Source organism: Gouania willdenowi, chromosome 5 (genome assembly GCF_900634775.1).
Source record: "Gouania willdenowi chromosome 5, fGouWil2.1, whole genome shotgun sequence".
Lineage (NCBI taxonomy): Eukaryota > Metazoa > Chordata > Actinopteri > Blenniiformes > Gobiesocidae > Gouania > Gouania willdenowi.
Window position 1 is genome coordinate 437393 of NC_041048.1, and position 17030 is coordinate 454422.

At 40.9% G+C, this 17030-nt stretch overlaps 1 protein-coding gene across 1 annotated transcript in view; it reads left to right on the forward strand.

Annotated features, from left to right (window-relative positions):
- The window catches only part of mkrn2 (makorin, ring finger protein, 2), a 10222-nt gene extending 2950 nt beyond the window's left edge, over positions 1-7272 (forward strand). The window contains exons 3-10 of the mRNA XM_028447762.1: positions 3568-3722; positions 4086-4187; positions 4255-4421; positions 4479-4544; positions 4865-5013; positions 5110-5220; positions 6762-6906; positions 7006-7272. Of these exons, the coding sequence (XP_028303563.1) occupies positions 3568-3722; positions 4086-4187; positions 4255-4421; positions 4479-4544; positions 4865-5013; positions 5110-5220; positions 6762-6906; positions 7006-7179 (1069 nt within the window). The 3' untranslated portion in view covers positions 7180-7272. The remainder of the gene's footprint in view (positions 1-3567; positions 3723-4085; positions 4188-4254; positions 4422-4478; positions 4545-4864; positions 5014-5109; positions 5221-6761; positions 6907-7005) is intronic.
- The last annotated feature ends 9758 nt before the right edge of the window (positions 7273-17030 follow it).

Here is a 17030-nt window from a genome sequence, read left to right on the forward strand (position 1 = left end):
TCCAAATACCAGCTACAGAGCCAGCTATCGCTCCCTTTCAGTAGAGCCAGGGGAGCTGTTCGGGTTAGCCGCCCTCAACGCCGTGGAGTGCTCTAGCCAGGCAGGGGTGACCCGGCAGTGGCTGGTAGACCCCCCGAGGCCCAGAGCAGCCCGGGCCTCTACGACCGCTCCTCGACAGTGGCCCCAGAGGTCAACATCTAGCAGCCATCAGCGTTACGGAGAGCCAGCAAAGCAGGCTGAAAGATTTCGCCACCCTACACGCCCGCCTCCAAGGCAGCCTAGATGTGCAGTACCAGGCCCTCGTCCCTGGGACCTCATGGGTCCGGGGCTGCAGGCGCTGACTTCATGGGGCGACATGCACGCCAGATGCAGGGCTTGAAACTGTGACCAAACTAACAGCAGCATCATGGGTCATCCCCTGGACCTTTTGGTTTTTCAGCCTTTCCAGATTAGAATCAACACCCTCCACCTGGATGCCAGGCTACACAGGCATAGACGCCATTACGCATGCCTACATGAACAGTGCTCTCCCTCCACCATCCAGGGTGTGATGTCACTCATTGAGGACTATATCTACCTCATGGGCTTCTCTGAAGAGGGTACCCATTGAAGCGTTTGTGCTGCAGCCTCGTGGACCTCACGTAGCACCTTTACCCGATTGACAGGGTCAACGTGGCTACGCCTCCTCCTCTGGGAGGAGTCTTGGCCTCTCAGCATCTACTGATGTGAATCTTTGGGTGTCTCACGGTTTGATTCGATTTAAAATCGATTCTCATTTTAACTGATTAAAACATTTTATACAATGCATAGTGTGTTATGGCATATTATGACATCAAAACAATACAGTTTGTATAAGATAATTTTAAATAAACTCATTCCAATGATGTAATCACACAAAAGCAAAATGAATTCATGCTAAAATAACACTCTATGTAATACAGTATTAGTCTCAGACTGTAAAGGTCTGGGTGAGTTTGTGTGTTTTGACCGAACACTGTTGCCGTGGTAATTGGAAGTCGCCATCTTGAAAGTCTATGGTCTACTAGTCTCTACTAGTCTCTACTAGTCTCTACTAGTCTCTACTAGTCTTTACTAGTCTCTACTAACTTGTTGTATTTTGGGCTTGTGAGTATGTATAAGTGTATTATTTGATGACACTCCTAACACTGTGTTTATGAAAGTGAAGCATAAACGTGTTATAAATCACCACCGATTGCGTTAAATGTTAGCATGAGCATATACATGGGTTTTCCCATAGACGTTAGCATGAAGCTAGCAGACTTTTTGTATAGTGGTATTTTCTATTCATGAGAACACTAATATGTATTTGTATGTTCATGGCACGTGTAGGTGTAGACCCAAATGCAGGGACGGAGGCGGAGCTCAGGTGCAAAAAACTATCTTTATTGTTTCTCGAGGCGTGGTCAGACAAGCAGGGATTCAGCCCACAGGTGGTCAGTCCAGGGAGGCAGAGGTAATCCAAAGAACACGGAGCGAGGGTAAACAAGAAGAATGTCCAAATGCAGGGAAAAACACCATCCAGGAGTTACTGACATGAAACCAGTCCAGATTACAAGTGAAACGCATAGAAAAACCATAATAAAGTCCCAGCCTCCCCATTTAAACACAGATCAGTTAGTTCATTGATTGCAGCCGCTGATCAATCAGCAGGAGAAAGTTGCTGGGAGGGAGGCCATGAGTTCCTGCCTGCCCTCCAAAATAAAAGCCCATCCTGACAGTTCAGTTTACAGTGTTTTCAGAGTAAAGGCTCAAAGCAGATCTTCTGAATCTTGAAAAAATTAAAAATAATATAGATTTTTTAATTTGATTCAGAGTTGTGGATGATTAGAATGTATATGAATATATATAGTGGGGCAAAAAAGTATTTAGTCAGCCACCAATTGTGCAAGTTCTCCCACTTAAAATGATGACAGAGGTCTGTAATTTTCATCATAGGTTCACTTCAACTGTGAGAGACAGAATGTGAAAAAAAACTCCAGGAATTCACATTGTAGGAATTTTAAAGAATTTATTTGTAAATTATGATGGAAAATAAGTATTTGGTCACTTCAAACAAGCCAGATTTGTGTCTCTCACAGACCTGTAACTTCTTCTTTAAGAGGCTCCTCCTCCACTCGTTACCTGTATTAATGGAACCTGTTTGAACTGGTTATCAGTATAAAACACACCTGTCCACAACCTCAAACAGTCACACTCCAAACTCCACTATGGCCAAGACCAAAGAGCTGTCAAAGGACACCAGAAACTAAACTGTAGACCTGCACCAGGCTGGGTAGAGTGAGTCTACAATAGGTAAACAGCTTGGTGTGAAAAAATCAACTGTGGGAGCAATTATTAGAAAATGGAAGACATACAAGACACTGATAATCTCCCTCCATCTGGGGCTCCAAGATCTCACCCCGTGGGGTCAAAATGATCACAAGAACGGTGAACAAAAATCCCAGAACCACACGGGGGGACCTAGTGAATGACCTGCAGAGAGCTGGGACCAAAGTAACAAAGGTTACCATCAGTAACACACTACGCCACCTGCAGTACCAGACGTGTCCCCCTGCTTAAGCCACTACATGTCCAGGCCCGTCTGAAGTTTGCCAGAGAGCACATGGATGATACAGCAGAGGATTGGGAGAATGTCATGTGGTCAGATGAAACCAAAATAGAACTTTTTGGTATAAACTCAACTCGTCGTGTTTGGAGGAAGAAGAATACTGAGTTGCATCCCAAGAACACCATACCTACTGTGAAGCATGGGGGTGGAAACATCATGCTTTGGGGCTGTTTTTCTGCTAAGGGGCCAGGACGACTGATCCGTGTTAAGGAAAGAATGAATGGGGCCATGTATCGTGAGATTTTGAGCCAAAACCTCCTTCCATCAGTGAGAGCTTTGAAGATGAAACGTGGCTGGGTCTTCCAGCATGACAATGATCCCAAACACACCGCCCGGGCAATGAAGGAGTGGCTCCGTAAGAAGCATTTGAAAGTCCTGGAGTGGCCTAGCCAGTCTCCAGACCTCAACCCCATAGAAAATCTATGGAGGGAGTTGAAAGTCCGTGTTGCTCGGCAACAACCCCAAAACATCACTGCTCTAGAGAAGATCTGCATGGAGGAATGGGCCAAAATACCAGCTACTGTGTGTGCAAACCTGGTAAAGACCTATAGTAATCGTTTGACTTATGTTATTGCCAACAAAGGTTATATTACAAAGTATTGAGTTGAATTTTTGTTATTGACCAAATACTTATTTTCCACCATAATTTACAAATAAATTCTTTAAAATTCCTACAATGTGAATTTCTGGATTTTTTTTTCACATTCTGTCTCTCACAGTTGAAGTGAACCTATGATGAAAATTACAGACCTCTGTCATCATTTTAAGTGGGAGAACTTGCACAATTGGTGGCTGACTAAATACTTTTTTACCCCATTGTATGTGAATCGATTTTCTTTCGCCTAGTGTCTGGATTCCTCATGACACTGTTGGTATTGTTCATTCAGCAGTGATTCATAGAACTGTAGTTACATACGTAACCTTTGTTCTCTATGCAGGTACGACCACATCAAAGTGTCTTTCAGAGGAGGCGGAGCTACAGAAGAACCAGCCTATGGGAGCAGAGCTACGGAGGAGTCGGCCTATAGAGGTGGAACTACAGGCCGAGGAGGAAGGGGTGGGGCTAAAAAGACACTGGTCCTGAGAGACATGGGTAAGCCCCGCCCACTGTTGGTTTGTGTATAATAACCAGTAGGTGATAGTTTGTAATGTCATGATCAACTATATTATAATCTGTATGTGTTTAAATAAACCTTCAGAATAAAAGTAACACTTTATTATCAATTATTTTTTATTTGTTCTTGGTTTGAAAACTGAGTATTTCTGAAGTCCAGACAGAAAAATAAAAACAGTGATAACATAAAGTTCAGATTAATAAACTATTCAACAATAAATGTAACTAAAAATAAACAGCTACATAAAAACACTGATTAGAAACCGACGTCATGGTAACCAGGCTAAGATGCTCCGCCTACTGGTAATAACAGTGTGCGTGTGTGTGTGTGTGTGTGTTCAGACGGTGCGTGTGCTGAAGCAGCAGGTCCTGTGAGGTCAAAGATCACACCTCCTCAGTCGTACGTGGATGCGATGAGGGCGGGGCTTCCCATGACCCAACCAGGTGAGTGTGTGAGAGCTGCTCTCTGATTGGCTGCTGAGCTGTCTTCACTTGTCCATCTCCTGTGCAGGAGCTGAGGTGGGCGGGGCTTGTGCCGCCCTGCTCTGTCCATTCGCTGCCGCCGGCCACTGTTACTATGGCGACACCTGCACCTATCTCCATGGAGACCTGTGTGAGGTGTGTGGGTTACAGGTTCTCCATCCCACCGACGCTGAGCAGAGGAGAGCACACGAGAAGGTGAGTCACATGATAATACGGTCACCAATCAGAGCGTAACACCTGCTGTGTTCACAGGATTGTCTGCAGGCGTTTGAAGCTGACATGGAGAGAGCCTTCGCTGCTCAGCTGAGCCAGGACAAGGTAGGCTTTACAGGTTCTCCTCCTGTTCTGGAGGAGTTTACAGGTTCTCCTCCTGTCTGTAGGTGTGTTCTGTGTGTATGGAGGAGTTTACAGGTTCTCCTCCTGTCTGTAGGTGTTTACAGGTTCTCCTCCTGTCTGTAGGTGTTTACAGGTTCTCCTCCTGTCTGTAGGTGTGTTCTGTGTGTATGGAGGAGTTTACAGGTTCTCCTCCTGTCTGTAGGTGTGTTCTGTGTGTATGGAGGTGTTTACAGGTTCTCCTCCTGTCTGTAGGTGTGTTCTGTGTGTATGGAGGTGTTTACAGGTTCTCCTCCTGTCTGTAGGTGTGTTCTGTGTGTATGGAGGTGGTGGTGATGAAGTCCAGTCGCTCTGAGCGTCGTTTTGGGATCCTGTCGTCGTGTTGTCATGTTTTCTGTTTGTCCTGCATCAGACAGTGGAGATGTACCAAGAGCTTTAGCAACAACATCATCAAGTAAGGACACACACACACACACACACACACACACACACACACACACACACACACACACACACACACACACATACTGACAGACTGTCTGTGTTCCAGGTCGTGTCCTGAGTGCAGAGTTGTGTCTGAGTTTGTGATTCCGTCTGTTTATTGGGTCGAGAACCAAGATGAGAAGAACCGCCTTATAGAGATGTTTAAGGCTGGAGTCAGGTCAGTTATACTGTCTGTTATACTGTCAGTTATACTGTCTGTTATACTGTCAGTTATACTGTCTGTGTGGGCACAACCCTGGTGCCGTATGAACCGATAGTTCCCACACTCACCATTAAGTTTACAGACAACAGAACAGTGGTCTGTTAATGTGTGTCTGTTAATGTGTGTCTGTTAAAGGGGACATACAGTATCATGTTAAATCCACTTTTTTAGCCCTTAAATGCATTTTGTTGTATATTTAGATTGTTTAGAAGTACAGAAAAGTTCAAATTAGTCTCTTCAGGTGCTCCATTGATATCTTTATTTTCTGTTTTGATCATATTTTTCAATCTGTTTAGATTTTTCTATTCTCTATTACGTTTTTTGAACTATTACATCACAGTATTTGCAGCAGATCTGCCACATTAGTTCATCAACTCCAGGTCCAACACTTCGAGCAATCCACCATTTTTATTTCTGGCTTTTATTTTGTAGTCCAAGCTCCAGGATGCAGAAGTTACGAGAGGATAAGTCAAAATGTTGGGTTGTTGGATGTAGTAACCCACACGCTTCATTACACCGTCTCCCAGCATCAGAACCTTTTCAAAGTGTCTGGTTGAGTTTTATTTTTTATAGAAATGTACCACATCTGTGGATAAGGTCATTTTTGTGTGTGTGAAGCACTTCAATGATGACTGCTTCATCAACCTCCACCAGTATAAAGAAGGATTTACAGAAAAGACTTTGTCTGGTTGAGGGTTTCAATTCCTTCTATCTTTGGAGACGATGAACAGAGCACTTCGGTAAGCTGTAAATAACGCTAAAAAGTGTGATGATAAGACGTCCCTGTCATTGTTTTGTTAGCATTAGCATTAGCACCGTCTTCATATGTTAGCGCTGTGTGCTCGTTTTAGATCCTTGATGATATGGCCTACGTGATTTAATTTAAGTCTAAAGTTTTCATTAGTCATTTCATTTTGACGTTTTTGTCTTTGAAAAGACTGTATTAAAATGCATTTCGTGACGTTAGCTTGGCGCTAGCGTTAGCTCGGTGCTTGTGTTAGCTCACTTGTTAGGGTTCTGCAGGTTCATCATCTTCATTTTCATCTCGCTCCACTGGGTCAGACTCTGGCTGGAACATGTAAGGCTGGATGGACAAGTCTAACGTTGTTGACATTTTATAAATAACCTCTGAATAAAAAGTTTATGCTCCGCTACATAGCCGTATCTCTTCTATCAAACTACAAAAATGGCCGAACAGGGTGGAGTTGAACCTGGAGAGGGGGCGGGGTATGAAGTGTCTCATTTACATTTAAAGAGACAGCACCAAAACGAGTTGCTCTCAGAAGCACATCAGAAAAGGGGTGGAGCTATAATAATGAGGAATTCAGACCCAAGCATTGCAGTTCAGCTTTATATAAACCACAACTGTATGGTTTATATGTAAAAAGGAAGGATTTAAAACCATGATATGTCTCCTTTAAAGTGTGTCTGTTAATGTGTGTGTGTGTGTTAATGTGTTAATGTGTGTGTGTGTGTGTGTTAATGTGTGTGTGCAGTAAGAAACCCTGTAAGTACTTTGATGGGGGGAGGGGGACGTGTCCCTTTGGAGGGAACTGTCTCTATCTCCACATTCTACCTGATGGAACCAAAGCAGAGTCTCAGCCAATGAGGAAGCAGCAGAGCTCAGAGGGCGGAGTCAGGGTCAGAGCTCTTCTATCTTTTATATTAATGTATTCTAATGTTAAATATATATGTATATTGATGTGTGTGTGTGTGTGTGTGTGTGTGTGTGTTGTTCAGCTCATGCACTCAGTGCGTCTGTGGGACTTCATAGAGGAGCGTCAGCAACGCTCGGCTCCACCCCCTGACGATGACATCATGGAGCTGAGGGAGCTGTTCCTGCAGATGATTGGTCCCAGTCAAGATGAGGCCCCGCCCAGCAGTAGCCCCACCCCTTCTCCTCCTTCACAATAAACTGTGTGACCTGAGCCCATCACCATGGCAACACAAGTGTTATTTATTTACCTTTGAACTCAAGTGACATTAAAGCTGCAGTTTGTAGAGTGATGAGACTGGAATCAATCAATCAATCAATCTTTATTTGTATAGCGCCAAATCATAACCAATGGTATCTAAAGACACTTTACAGTAGAGCAGTCTTTAGGACAGACTCTTCATTTTATGGATACACACATATGCATATATACGTATATACACATACATATGTGTGGAATGTTATCAACCTCCTCCTGTTTCTAATGGAGCTGAAAACATGAAGAGAATTAATCTGATGTTTTAGACTCTGACATCAAAGATCACCATAGTGACTGGTCACATTTACATGGAAGCTTTAATTCCTGTTTAAAGCAGAATTAAAGTTAATTCCTCTTTAATCTGACCTTGAAAACACATAATTCCTAATGCTAATTTAATTCCGAATTAAACTTAAATCTGAATTAAGTGGCTGGTGTATTCTGATTTTAATTCTGAATGAGATAATTCCTCTTTCTTGTAAACACTTCACTTGGTTAAAGCCGCTTTAGTTAATATGGATTGTTTTGAGCATGTGCGACTTGCAGCGATGACGACATAATCCAAGATGGCGGCGGCTCGGACTCCAGCCTAGACTATTTAATAAGAGTTTTAAAAGATCTGAATATAATGAAAAGAGTGGAGACATTAACATGTAGACTTATTAAACACACACTGACCTCAGTAAACAGAACAGGCACTAGGACCCAGAGGTGGAGTAAATGTGTCACCGTACTGTATGTACAGACTGTAAGTTTATCATTTTACCAGTTATTAGAGCTACTATCTTTACCAGAGAGATAATATTTATTACTGGTGATTATTTACCAGTGATTAGTTCATATCTCTCTTACACTCCACGGTTCAAACTGAAACGCTGCTGATTCTAAACTACAATCAGAATAAATATGAAAACAGTTCTAATGTGGTGTTCTGTGTTATAGTCAACAATAAAAGCTTTGTTGTGTGTTTTCCTGATAGACGTGATACGTCACGTTCTCCTGTCCAATCAGAACCTTCCCAGCCCCCAGACCTAAAGAAGAATTAAATAAAGCTGAATAAACCATGTAAACCTCCTTCAGGAATTATTATTTCTACGTAAACATAAAGCAGAACACTTTAATTCGGAATAAATAATAAAAAAAGTAAGCCCCTCCCCCATCCTCTCCACATCCACACTATGAATGAACGGGGTGTGTTCTCTCTACCGTGGATATGCTTCTCTAGGTTTACACCTAATTACTGGTCTGTTCTCTACCAGGAAGTGGGGCAGACCCTTGATGATGAATCAGAGAAACATCTAAAACATGATGATAGTGGTCTTGAGGAACCCTGGTGTAGTTTGTCCTTTACTCTGTTGCTGTGTAACGTTCTCCAGAGGTTTGTTCCATAAAACAGGTTATGTTCAAACTCTGACTATCTCATTCCTAAACATGAGGTATGTTGTTCTTAACCCTTTTCTCTGAAACACATTAGTGACATCACACACCACAGACGTGTTCACATCATTACTAATGTTATGCTGCTTTATGTTTTTGTGCTAACGGTAGTTTTCTTTCTAACATTGTAGATGTAGATCATTTAGTGAAACACACTGAGAGGTTGATCTACATTAAAACATCTACTGACGTCTGTAGTAAAGTTCACTGAATACAAACCTGTAGATAATATAAAGGAGGAGATGATCATTTAAATTAATACACTTTTAAGGCTTGATTATTGTTTTATATTATTATACAGTTAAATCTGTAGATCATACATCTATGAAGATATGATGTCACAGTTGTGACACTGCTCTAGGAAGCGATGGGTCACGGGTTCACATCCCACTTCAGTGTTGTTTTATGACATATTTTATGACGTAGAGATGAATCTGGTGATAATATTACATTAAAATCAATATAAATGATTAGATATGAAGCATCAGTCACTGTGTTTATATCCAGTGTAACAGGAGGACTCTCTATGCAGACATCCTATGATGCTGACACGTCTCCTCAGACACATTTTATTATTATTATTATTCACCACTCGTCACGTCACTGAAGAGATAAAGTGATGAAGTGATCATAAAGTGTTATTAATTACAGGTGATTTAATCACTATAATCACTGAAGACTGAACACACCTTTAGAACAGGATCATATTCATCAAACACCAGCTTATTTCACCATCATGGTGAATAAATCACTCTATTCTGGGTGGTTGCCATGGCAGCTCAAGTAAATCTCTGATCCATTGATGATGGCTTTTTATCGCGCGCATGCACATCAGTAACCCAAGGTTTACATACTCAGAGTTGATTGATCCACTTCATACCAGCTGTAATGAATCAGATACACAGAGTTTATCATGGAGGGTATGTTGACCTAGAGTTTATGGATAGACTCAGAGTTTGTTAAACATCCTTTATGGAACACACCTCTGAGGTCCAGATTATAGTATGTGTATATATACATATATATATAAGTCCAAATGAAGACAAACAAACATACAAACTGCAGCTTTAAAGTCATTGACATTTACAGTTTTTATGGATATCTTCCACACTAAAAGTAATAGTCGTACACTATTATTAAAACCTTACACTGAAGAAGTAAAACATCAGCCCATATTTGTACAACTATAAACACATTGTTAACCTCACACTTGTTGCTAAACTCTACACAGTGATTTATAAAACATTAAACATACTTAACATACATTACACACATAAATCTATCATGAAGTCACTTCCTTAAATACCAAAGCACTGACTGTCACATGACCACACCGTCCAACCAATTGGTTCAACACAGTCATCAGGTGTGAAAACACTGGTTTGTTTAATTGTAGACACACTAATCAGGTGTGTAAGCCCTATAAAAAGCAGCAGGTGAGTTCATCGTCTTCAAACACAATGGAAAGAGTCAGAGAAAGAGTAAGACGAGGAGGAGGACGAGGAGAAAGAGGAGGCCCAGGAGGAGAAAGAGGAAGGAACAGAGGAAGAGAAGGAGGCCATGCTGGAGGTAGAGGAAGAGGAAGACAAGAAGGTTCTCAAAGAGGACCTAATCTGACCAATGAGATCAACACTGGTTGACCACGTTATCAACCACTGCCTGACGCTGAGGGAGGCTGGACTGTGAGTACAGTCACATCTAAGCTGATATACAGTAACAAGTGTGATAAGAACATTTCTACTGGAAAATAGGTTTTATAAAAATATCAAAAACATCTGCATGTTTCAGTAACTGCTTACAGTACTGTAATATATGCACTATCAGCACTTCTGTTACTGTTTCCTGTGAAATGACTTGTATTGTAAACTGTTCTTTTTTTTTCTACATAGGATTGAGGGTCAGGTACGACAAGGGGGAGGGGCCTCCCATGTTCACAGAACAGCAAGAGAGGGAGATAGTAAACATGGTTTTAGCCAACAATGTAATAACACTCAATCAGCTCCAAGCTAACATTATAATAACCATATTCAACAATGTCCATCAGGTCTGGACATCAACACTGACACGCATCATAAAAAAGAACCATATTCACATGAAGATCATTTATCCAGTGTCTTTGGAGCACAATTCTGAAAGGATGAAACGACTGTAACATGATTATGTAGAGATATGTATTCACTTTAGCAGTGTGATCATGTTTACTGTCTCATTATCTTATACTGTAATATCTATACTAGATCTACACAGTGCCTGATACTGTTCTTCAGAGAGTTCTACAAATGGATGGAGAGGAGATCCAGCATGAGTTCATGTACGTAGATGAGGCTGAGTTCAACCTGACGAGAACACGAAGGAGGGTCAGAAACATCATTGGCCACAGGGCTATAGTCAATGTCCCAGGGCAACGTGGGGGTAATATAACACTCTGTGCAGCCATTACACAGAATGGGCTCCTCCACCACCATGCCCATATGGGCCGTACAACACAGCACTCATACTTACATTCTATAGCACAACATAACAGCATCAAATGGATCATATTCTATACATTGTTGTCTAGAACAATATGTCTTTGCTCTGGTTCAGAACTGGTTTCAGCAACATCTACATTTCTTATATCTTCCACCATACTCTCCATTCCTCAACCCTAGAGAAGACTTTTTCTCGTCATGGAGGTGAAGGTATATGACCTCTGTTTCCAGGCTGAGGTACCCCTCATCCAATCCATGGAGGAGGCCTGGGACCAGATGGAGGTAGCAGCAATGCAAGGGTGGATTCATCATTCATCATGTCTTGTTAATGACGACATTGTCTGTGATGTAGATGAAATTCTCTGACCAGATCCAGTTACAGTAGATGAAGTGACCATGTCTAGTTTTTTTTTTGTCACATTTAGTCTCAGTATATCTCTGGACCTGACTTTACTGAGCCTTACTTTTTAAAGCTGGCAGCTGATTTTATAGCAGAGCCACTTTCAATTCTTTTTAATCTTTCAATTAGGAACAAAGATATTCCATCTGTTTGGAAATCAGCTTTTGTGCTCCCTTTATTAAAAGGAGGTGACTCAGCAGTTCTTACCAATTATCGGCCAATTTCAAATTTATGTGTTTTATCAAAAATCCTGGAGTCGCTTGTTTGTGATCAGTTGAAAGAGTTTCTTTATTCTAATGAAATCCTCTCTAAATTGAAATCAGGCTTTAGAAAAAAGCACATCACTGTCACTGCTACTATGAAGGTGATAAATGACATTATTGATAAAAACAGTTCTGTGCTTCACTCTTTATTGATCTGTAGACCATGCTATTTTAAAACGCAGGCTACATCTCATTGGACTGTCAGAGCACACTGTCGCTTGGTTTTCAAATTATTTAGAAAACAGGACCCAGTGTATTAAATATGAGGGCCTTTGTTCTGAATTTGTTACTGTTCACAAGGGGGTGCCGCAGGGATCTGTTTTGGGGCCCCTCTTATCTATCTTGTACATTAATAATGTCGAACAAAATGTTTCTGATGCTAATATGCATTTTTATGCCGATGATACAATTATTTATTGCTTCGGATCATCTCTTGAACAGGCTGTTAATTCCCTGCAGAAAGCCTTTGTTTCTGTCCAGCATTCACTGATTAATCTAAAACTGGTTCTCAATGCTGAGAAGACCAAGCTAATGTTGTTCTCTAATCATAAGAAGGTGCCTCTAACTCCCCTGGTCGTGTCCACTCTTGAAGGAAATGTCATAGAAGTGGTTCATGAATATAAATACCTTGGTGTTGTAATTGATGATTCCCTCACTTTTAAACTTTTCATTGACAAACTTGTGAGGAAATTAAAACTTAAATTGTGTTTCTTCTTCCGCAACAAGACATGTTTTTCTTTTGGTGTAAAGAAGCTCCTTGTCTCTGCCACATTCTTATCTGTGTTAGATTATGGTGACCTTTTTTATATGAAGGCTTCTTGTACATGTCTTCTGATGGTGGACTCTGTTTATCATTCTGCTCTGAGGTTCATCACAAACTGTAGAGCCATGACATCACTGTGAGCTGTACTCTAGGGTGGGATGTCCATCCCTGTACACTAGGAGGCAGTGTCATTGGTTTACTTTTATTTATAAGGCTCTTAATGGATTACTGCCCTCTTACATCTGTACATTACTTACAAAGAGAAGCACGAACACTTATGCACTGAGATCCAATGATCAGCTGTTGCTCACACAGAGCTGGAAAAAAGCCTTTGTACATGAGCTCCTTGTGTTTGGAACACACTGCATAGAGACTGGAAGTTGACGGAGTTTTTATCCTTGAATGCTTTTAAAATGAAACTGAGAATTTGAGACTGCCTCAGTCTGTAATTGTTATGTTATCCTGTCATTTTAATGTAATGTAAATGTATTTCTGTTCAGTGTAACTTTGCTGCCTCTTGGCCAGGACTCCTTGAAAAAGAGGTTTTTAATCTCAATGGGATTTTTTTCCTGGTTAAATAAAGGTTAAATAAAAATAAAAAGTATATGAATCTCATGTCAACATTATGGGCGTGTTGATAAATAAATGAGTTTCTTCAGTTTACAACATTGGTGTTGTGTAGTGTTTGGTGAATTTACATAATATTAGTACTTTGTTGATAGTAGCTACTGTAATCATAGGGAAGTAGAAGTGTTAAAAGTGTTTTAGGTTTATCACAGCAGACTGTAACTTATGCTAACAGTACAGTAATGTGAAACGTGTGTTTCATATGGTAACAAAGTGTGGTTTTTAAAAAGAAGTTTATAGTTTTTACAAGAGTGTTTAATTATGCAAATGATCTGTAGTGTTTGAAATCATGCTAAAATAATCCAAAAAAACTAAAAATGACCATAAACCACAGACGCTACAGACATCACATGGTTTAAAATCCTAATATGGTGATTATTGTCAGCAGGGGGCGCTGTTTGATCTGTGCTGGAATAAAACAAGCCTGATGAAAGAACCAGTCTTGTGTGATAGTAGCTTTTGGAGGCGGAGCTCCACTGTCTGTCCCACAGCTGATGTTGATGGAAACCCTCCACCTATGGACACAGTTAGAGATTCTTCTGGGGGAGGGGCAAAATAAAAAATAGAATTAAATACGTAACCATCTATATATTCACGCTATGTATAACAAAACAATGATTAGTAACAACAGTAATCATGTTGACTAAAGTTTTCATTGATGCTTAATTTAATGTAAATTAATGATATAAAATGACCTGCAGGGGGCGGTGTCGTTTCACCATTTACACTGTGAAGAACAGAAAAACCAACCTAAAGTATCAAAACTTTGGGACCATTTCATTGTAAACTTTTACTACACACCTGAGGTAGAACCAACATCTGAGACGTGGAACTCACAGGAATATGTTAGAATCACAGCAGCACAAACATATTTTCTATTAAAATGATCTCAATAACACAGGTGGAATAAAAACATTTGACCACGACTCCCCGTAGTCGTCCACCATGTCCACCTCCTGTTCAGGGTCAGGTTGTCCAACCATAGCAGCTATGACACTACGGTGTGTGTGTGTGTGTGTGTGTGTGAGAGATCTTTGGTGTGTCATCTGTAATCTCAGTAATCCTCTCAGAGCTCATTAACTCCTCACAGTAACCACACACTGACCCTTAGAGGACAGACACTTCCTGTTCACTGACCCTTAGAGGACAGACACTTCCTGTTCACTGACCCTTAGAGGACAGACACTTCCTGTTCACTGACCCTTAGAGGACAGACAGAGGGACGGACATGGGAGCAGCGTATGGAAAGAAGGTGAGTGTTCACACGAGTTTAGAGGTCACTGCTGTGTTTGCACTGGTAGGGTGTTGGTCTGTATGGGGACACACCCCCACACTGGGGCAGGGGGCGGAGTCCTACTCCCTGTGAGAGTCTGAGCTGGTACAGGTCAGGGGCCTCGTTTATAAACGCTGCGTACATGCTAAAGAAAGCGTACGTCACATATTAGCAAAGTTTGGGATTTATAAAAAAAAACCTGGTGAGATAATGTTTCCACAGCGCTGACTCTGCTGTAAGCACACAATCATGAGAAACAGGAAACTCCGCCCCCAACAGGAGAATGATGTTATTAAAGTTTTTATGGATATCTTCCACACTAAAATTAATAGTCGTACACTATTAGTAAAACCTTACACTGAAGAAGTAAAACATCAGCCCATATTTGTACAACTATAAACACATTATTAACCTCACATGTTGCTAAACTCTACACAGTGATTTATAAAACATTAAACACACTTAACATACATTACACACATAAATCTATCATGAAGTCACTTCCTTAAATACCAAAGCACTGACTGTCACATGACCACACCGTCCAACCAATTGGTTCAACACAGTCATCAGGTGTGAAAACACTGGTTTGTTTAATTGTAGACACACTAATCAGGTGTGTAAGCCCTATAAAAAGCAGCAGGTGAGTTCATCGTCTTCAAACACAATGGAAAGAGTCAGAGAAAGAGTGAGACGAGGAGGAGGACGAGGAGAAAGAGGAGGACCAGGAGGAGAAAGAGGAATCAACAGAGGAAGAGAAGGAGGCCATGCTGGAGGTAGAGGAAGAGGAAGACAAGAAGGTTCTCAAAGAGGACCTAATCTGACCAATGAGATCAACACTGGTTGACCACGTTATCAACCACTGCCTGACGCTGAGGGAGGCTGGACTGTGAGTACAGTCACATCTAAGCTGATATACAGTAACAAGTGTGATAAGAACATTTCTACTGGAAAATAGCTTTTATAAATATATCAAAAACATCTGCATGTTTCAGTAACTGCTTACAGTACTGTAATATATGCACTATCAGCACTTCTGTTACTGTTTCCTGTGAAATGACTTGTATTGTAAACTGTTCTTTTTTTTCTACATAGGATTGAGGGTCAGGAACGACAAGGGGGAGGGGCCTCCCATGTTCACAGAACAGCAAGAGAGGGAGATAGTAAACATGGTTTTAGCCAACAATGTAATAACACTCAATCAGCTCCAAGCTAACATTATCAATAACCATATTCAACAATGTCCATCAGGTCTGGACATCAACACTGACACGCATCATAAAAAAGAACCATATTCACATGAAGATCATTTATCCAGTGTCTTTGGAGCACAATTCTGAAAGGATGAAACGACTGTAACATGATTATGTAGAGATATGTATTCACTGTAGCAGTGTGATCATGTTTACTGTCTCATAATCTTATACTGTAATATCTATACTAGATCTACACAGTGCCTGATACTGTTCTTCAGAGAGTTCTACAAATGGATGGAGAGGAGATCCAGCATGAGTTCATGTACGTAGATGAGGCTGAGTTCAACCTGACGAGAACACGAAGGAGGGTCAGAAACATCATTGGCCACAGGGCTATAGTCAATGTCCCAGGGCAACGTGGGGGTAATATAACACTCTGTGCAGCCATTACACAGAATGGGCTCCTCCACCACCATGCCCATATGGGCCGTACAACACAGCACTCATACTTACATTCTATAGCACAACATAACAGCATCAAATGGATCATATTCTATACATTGTTGTCTAGAACAATGTGTCTTTGCTCTGGTTCAGAACTGGTTTCAGCAACATCTACATTTCTTATATCTTCCACCATACTCTCCATTCCTCAACCCTAGAGAAGAGTTTTTCTCATCATGGAGGTGAAGGTATATGACCTCTGTTTCCAGGCTGAGGTACCCCTCATCCAATCCATGGAGGAGGCCTGGGACCAGATGGAGGTAGCAGCAATGCAAGGATGGATTCATCATTCATCATGTCTTGTTAATGATGACATTGTCTGTGATGTAGATGAAATTCTCTGACCAGATCCAGTTACAGTAGATGAAGAGACCATGTTTAGTTTGTTTTTGTCACATTTTGTCTCAGTATATGAATCTCCATGTCAACATTTTGGGCGTGTTGATAAATAAATGAGTTTCTTCAGTTTACAACATTGGTGTTGTGTAGTGTTTGGTGAATTTACATAATATTAGTACTTTGTTGATAGTAGCTACTGTAATCATAGGGAAGTAGAAGTGTTAAAAGTGTTTTAGGTTTATCACAGCAGACTGTAACTCATGCTAACAGAGTACAGTAATGTGAAACGTGTGTGTTTCATATGGTAACAAAGTGTGGTTTTTAAAAAGAAGTTTATAGTTTTTACAAGAGTGTTTAATTATGCAAATGATCTGTAGTGTTTTGAAAATCATGCTAAAATAATCCAAAAAAACTGTAAAGACAGCTCTGTGAAATTAATAGAATTGTGTGTGTGTGTGTGTGTGTGTGTGTGTGTGTGTGTAGTCCCTGACTGTTCTCTCCTTCAGACTGAATAGACTT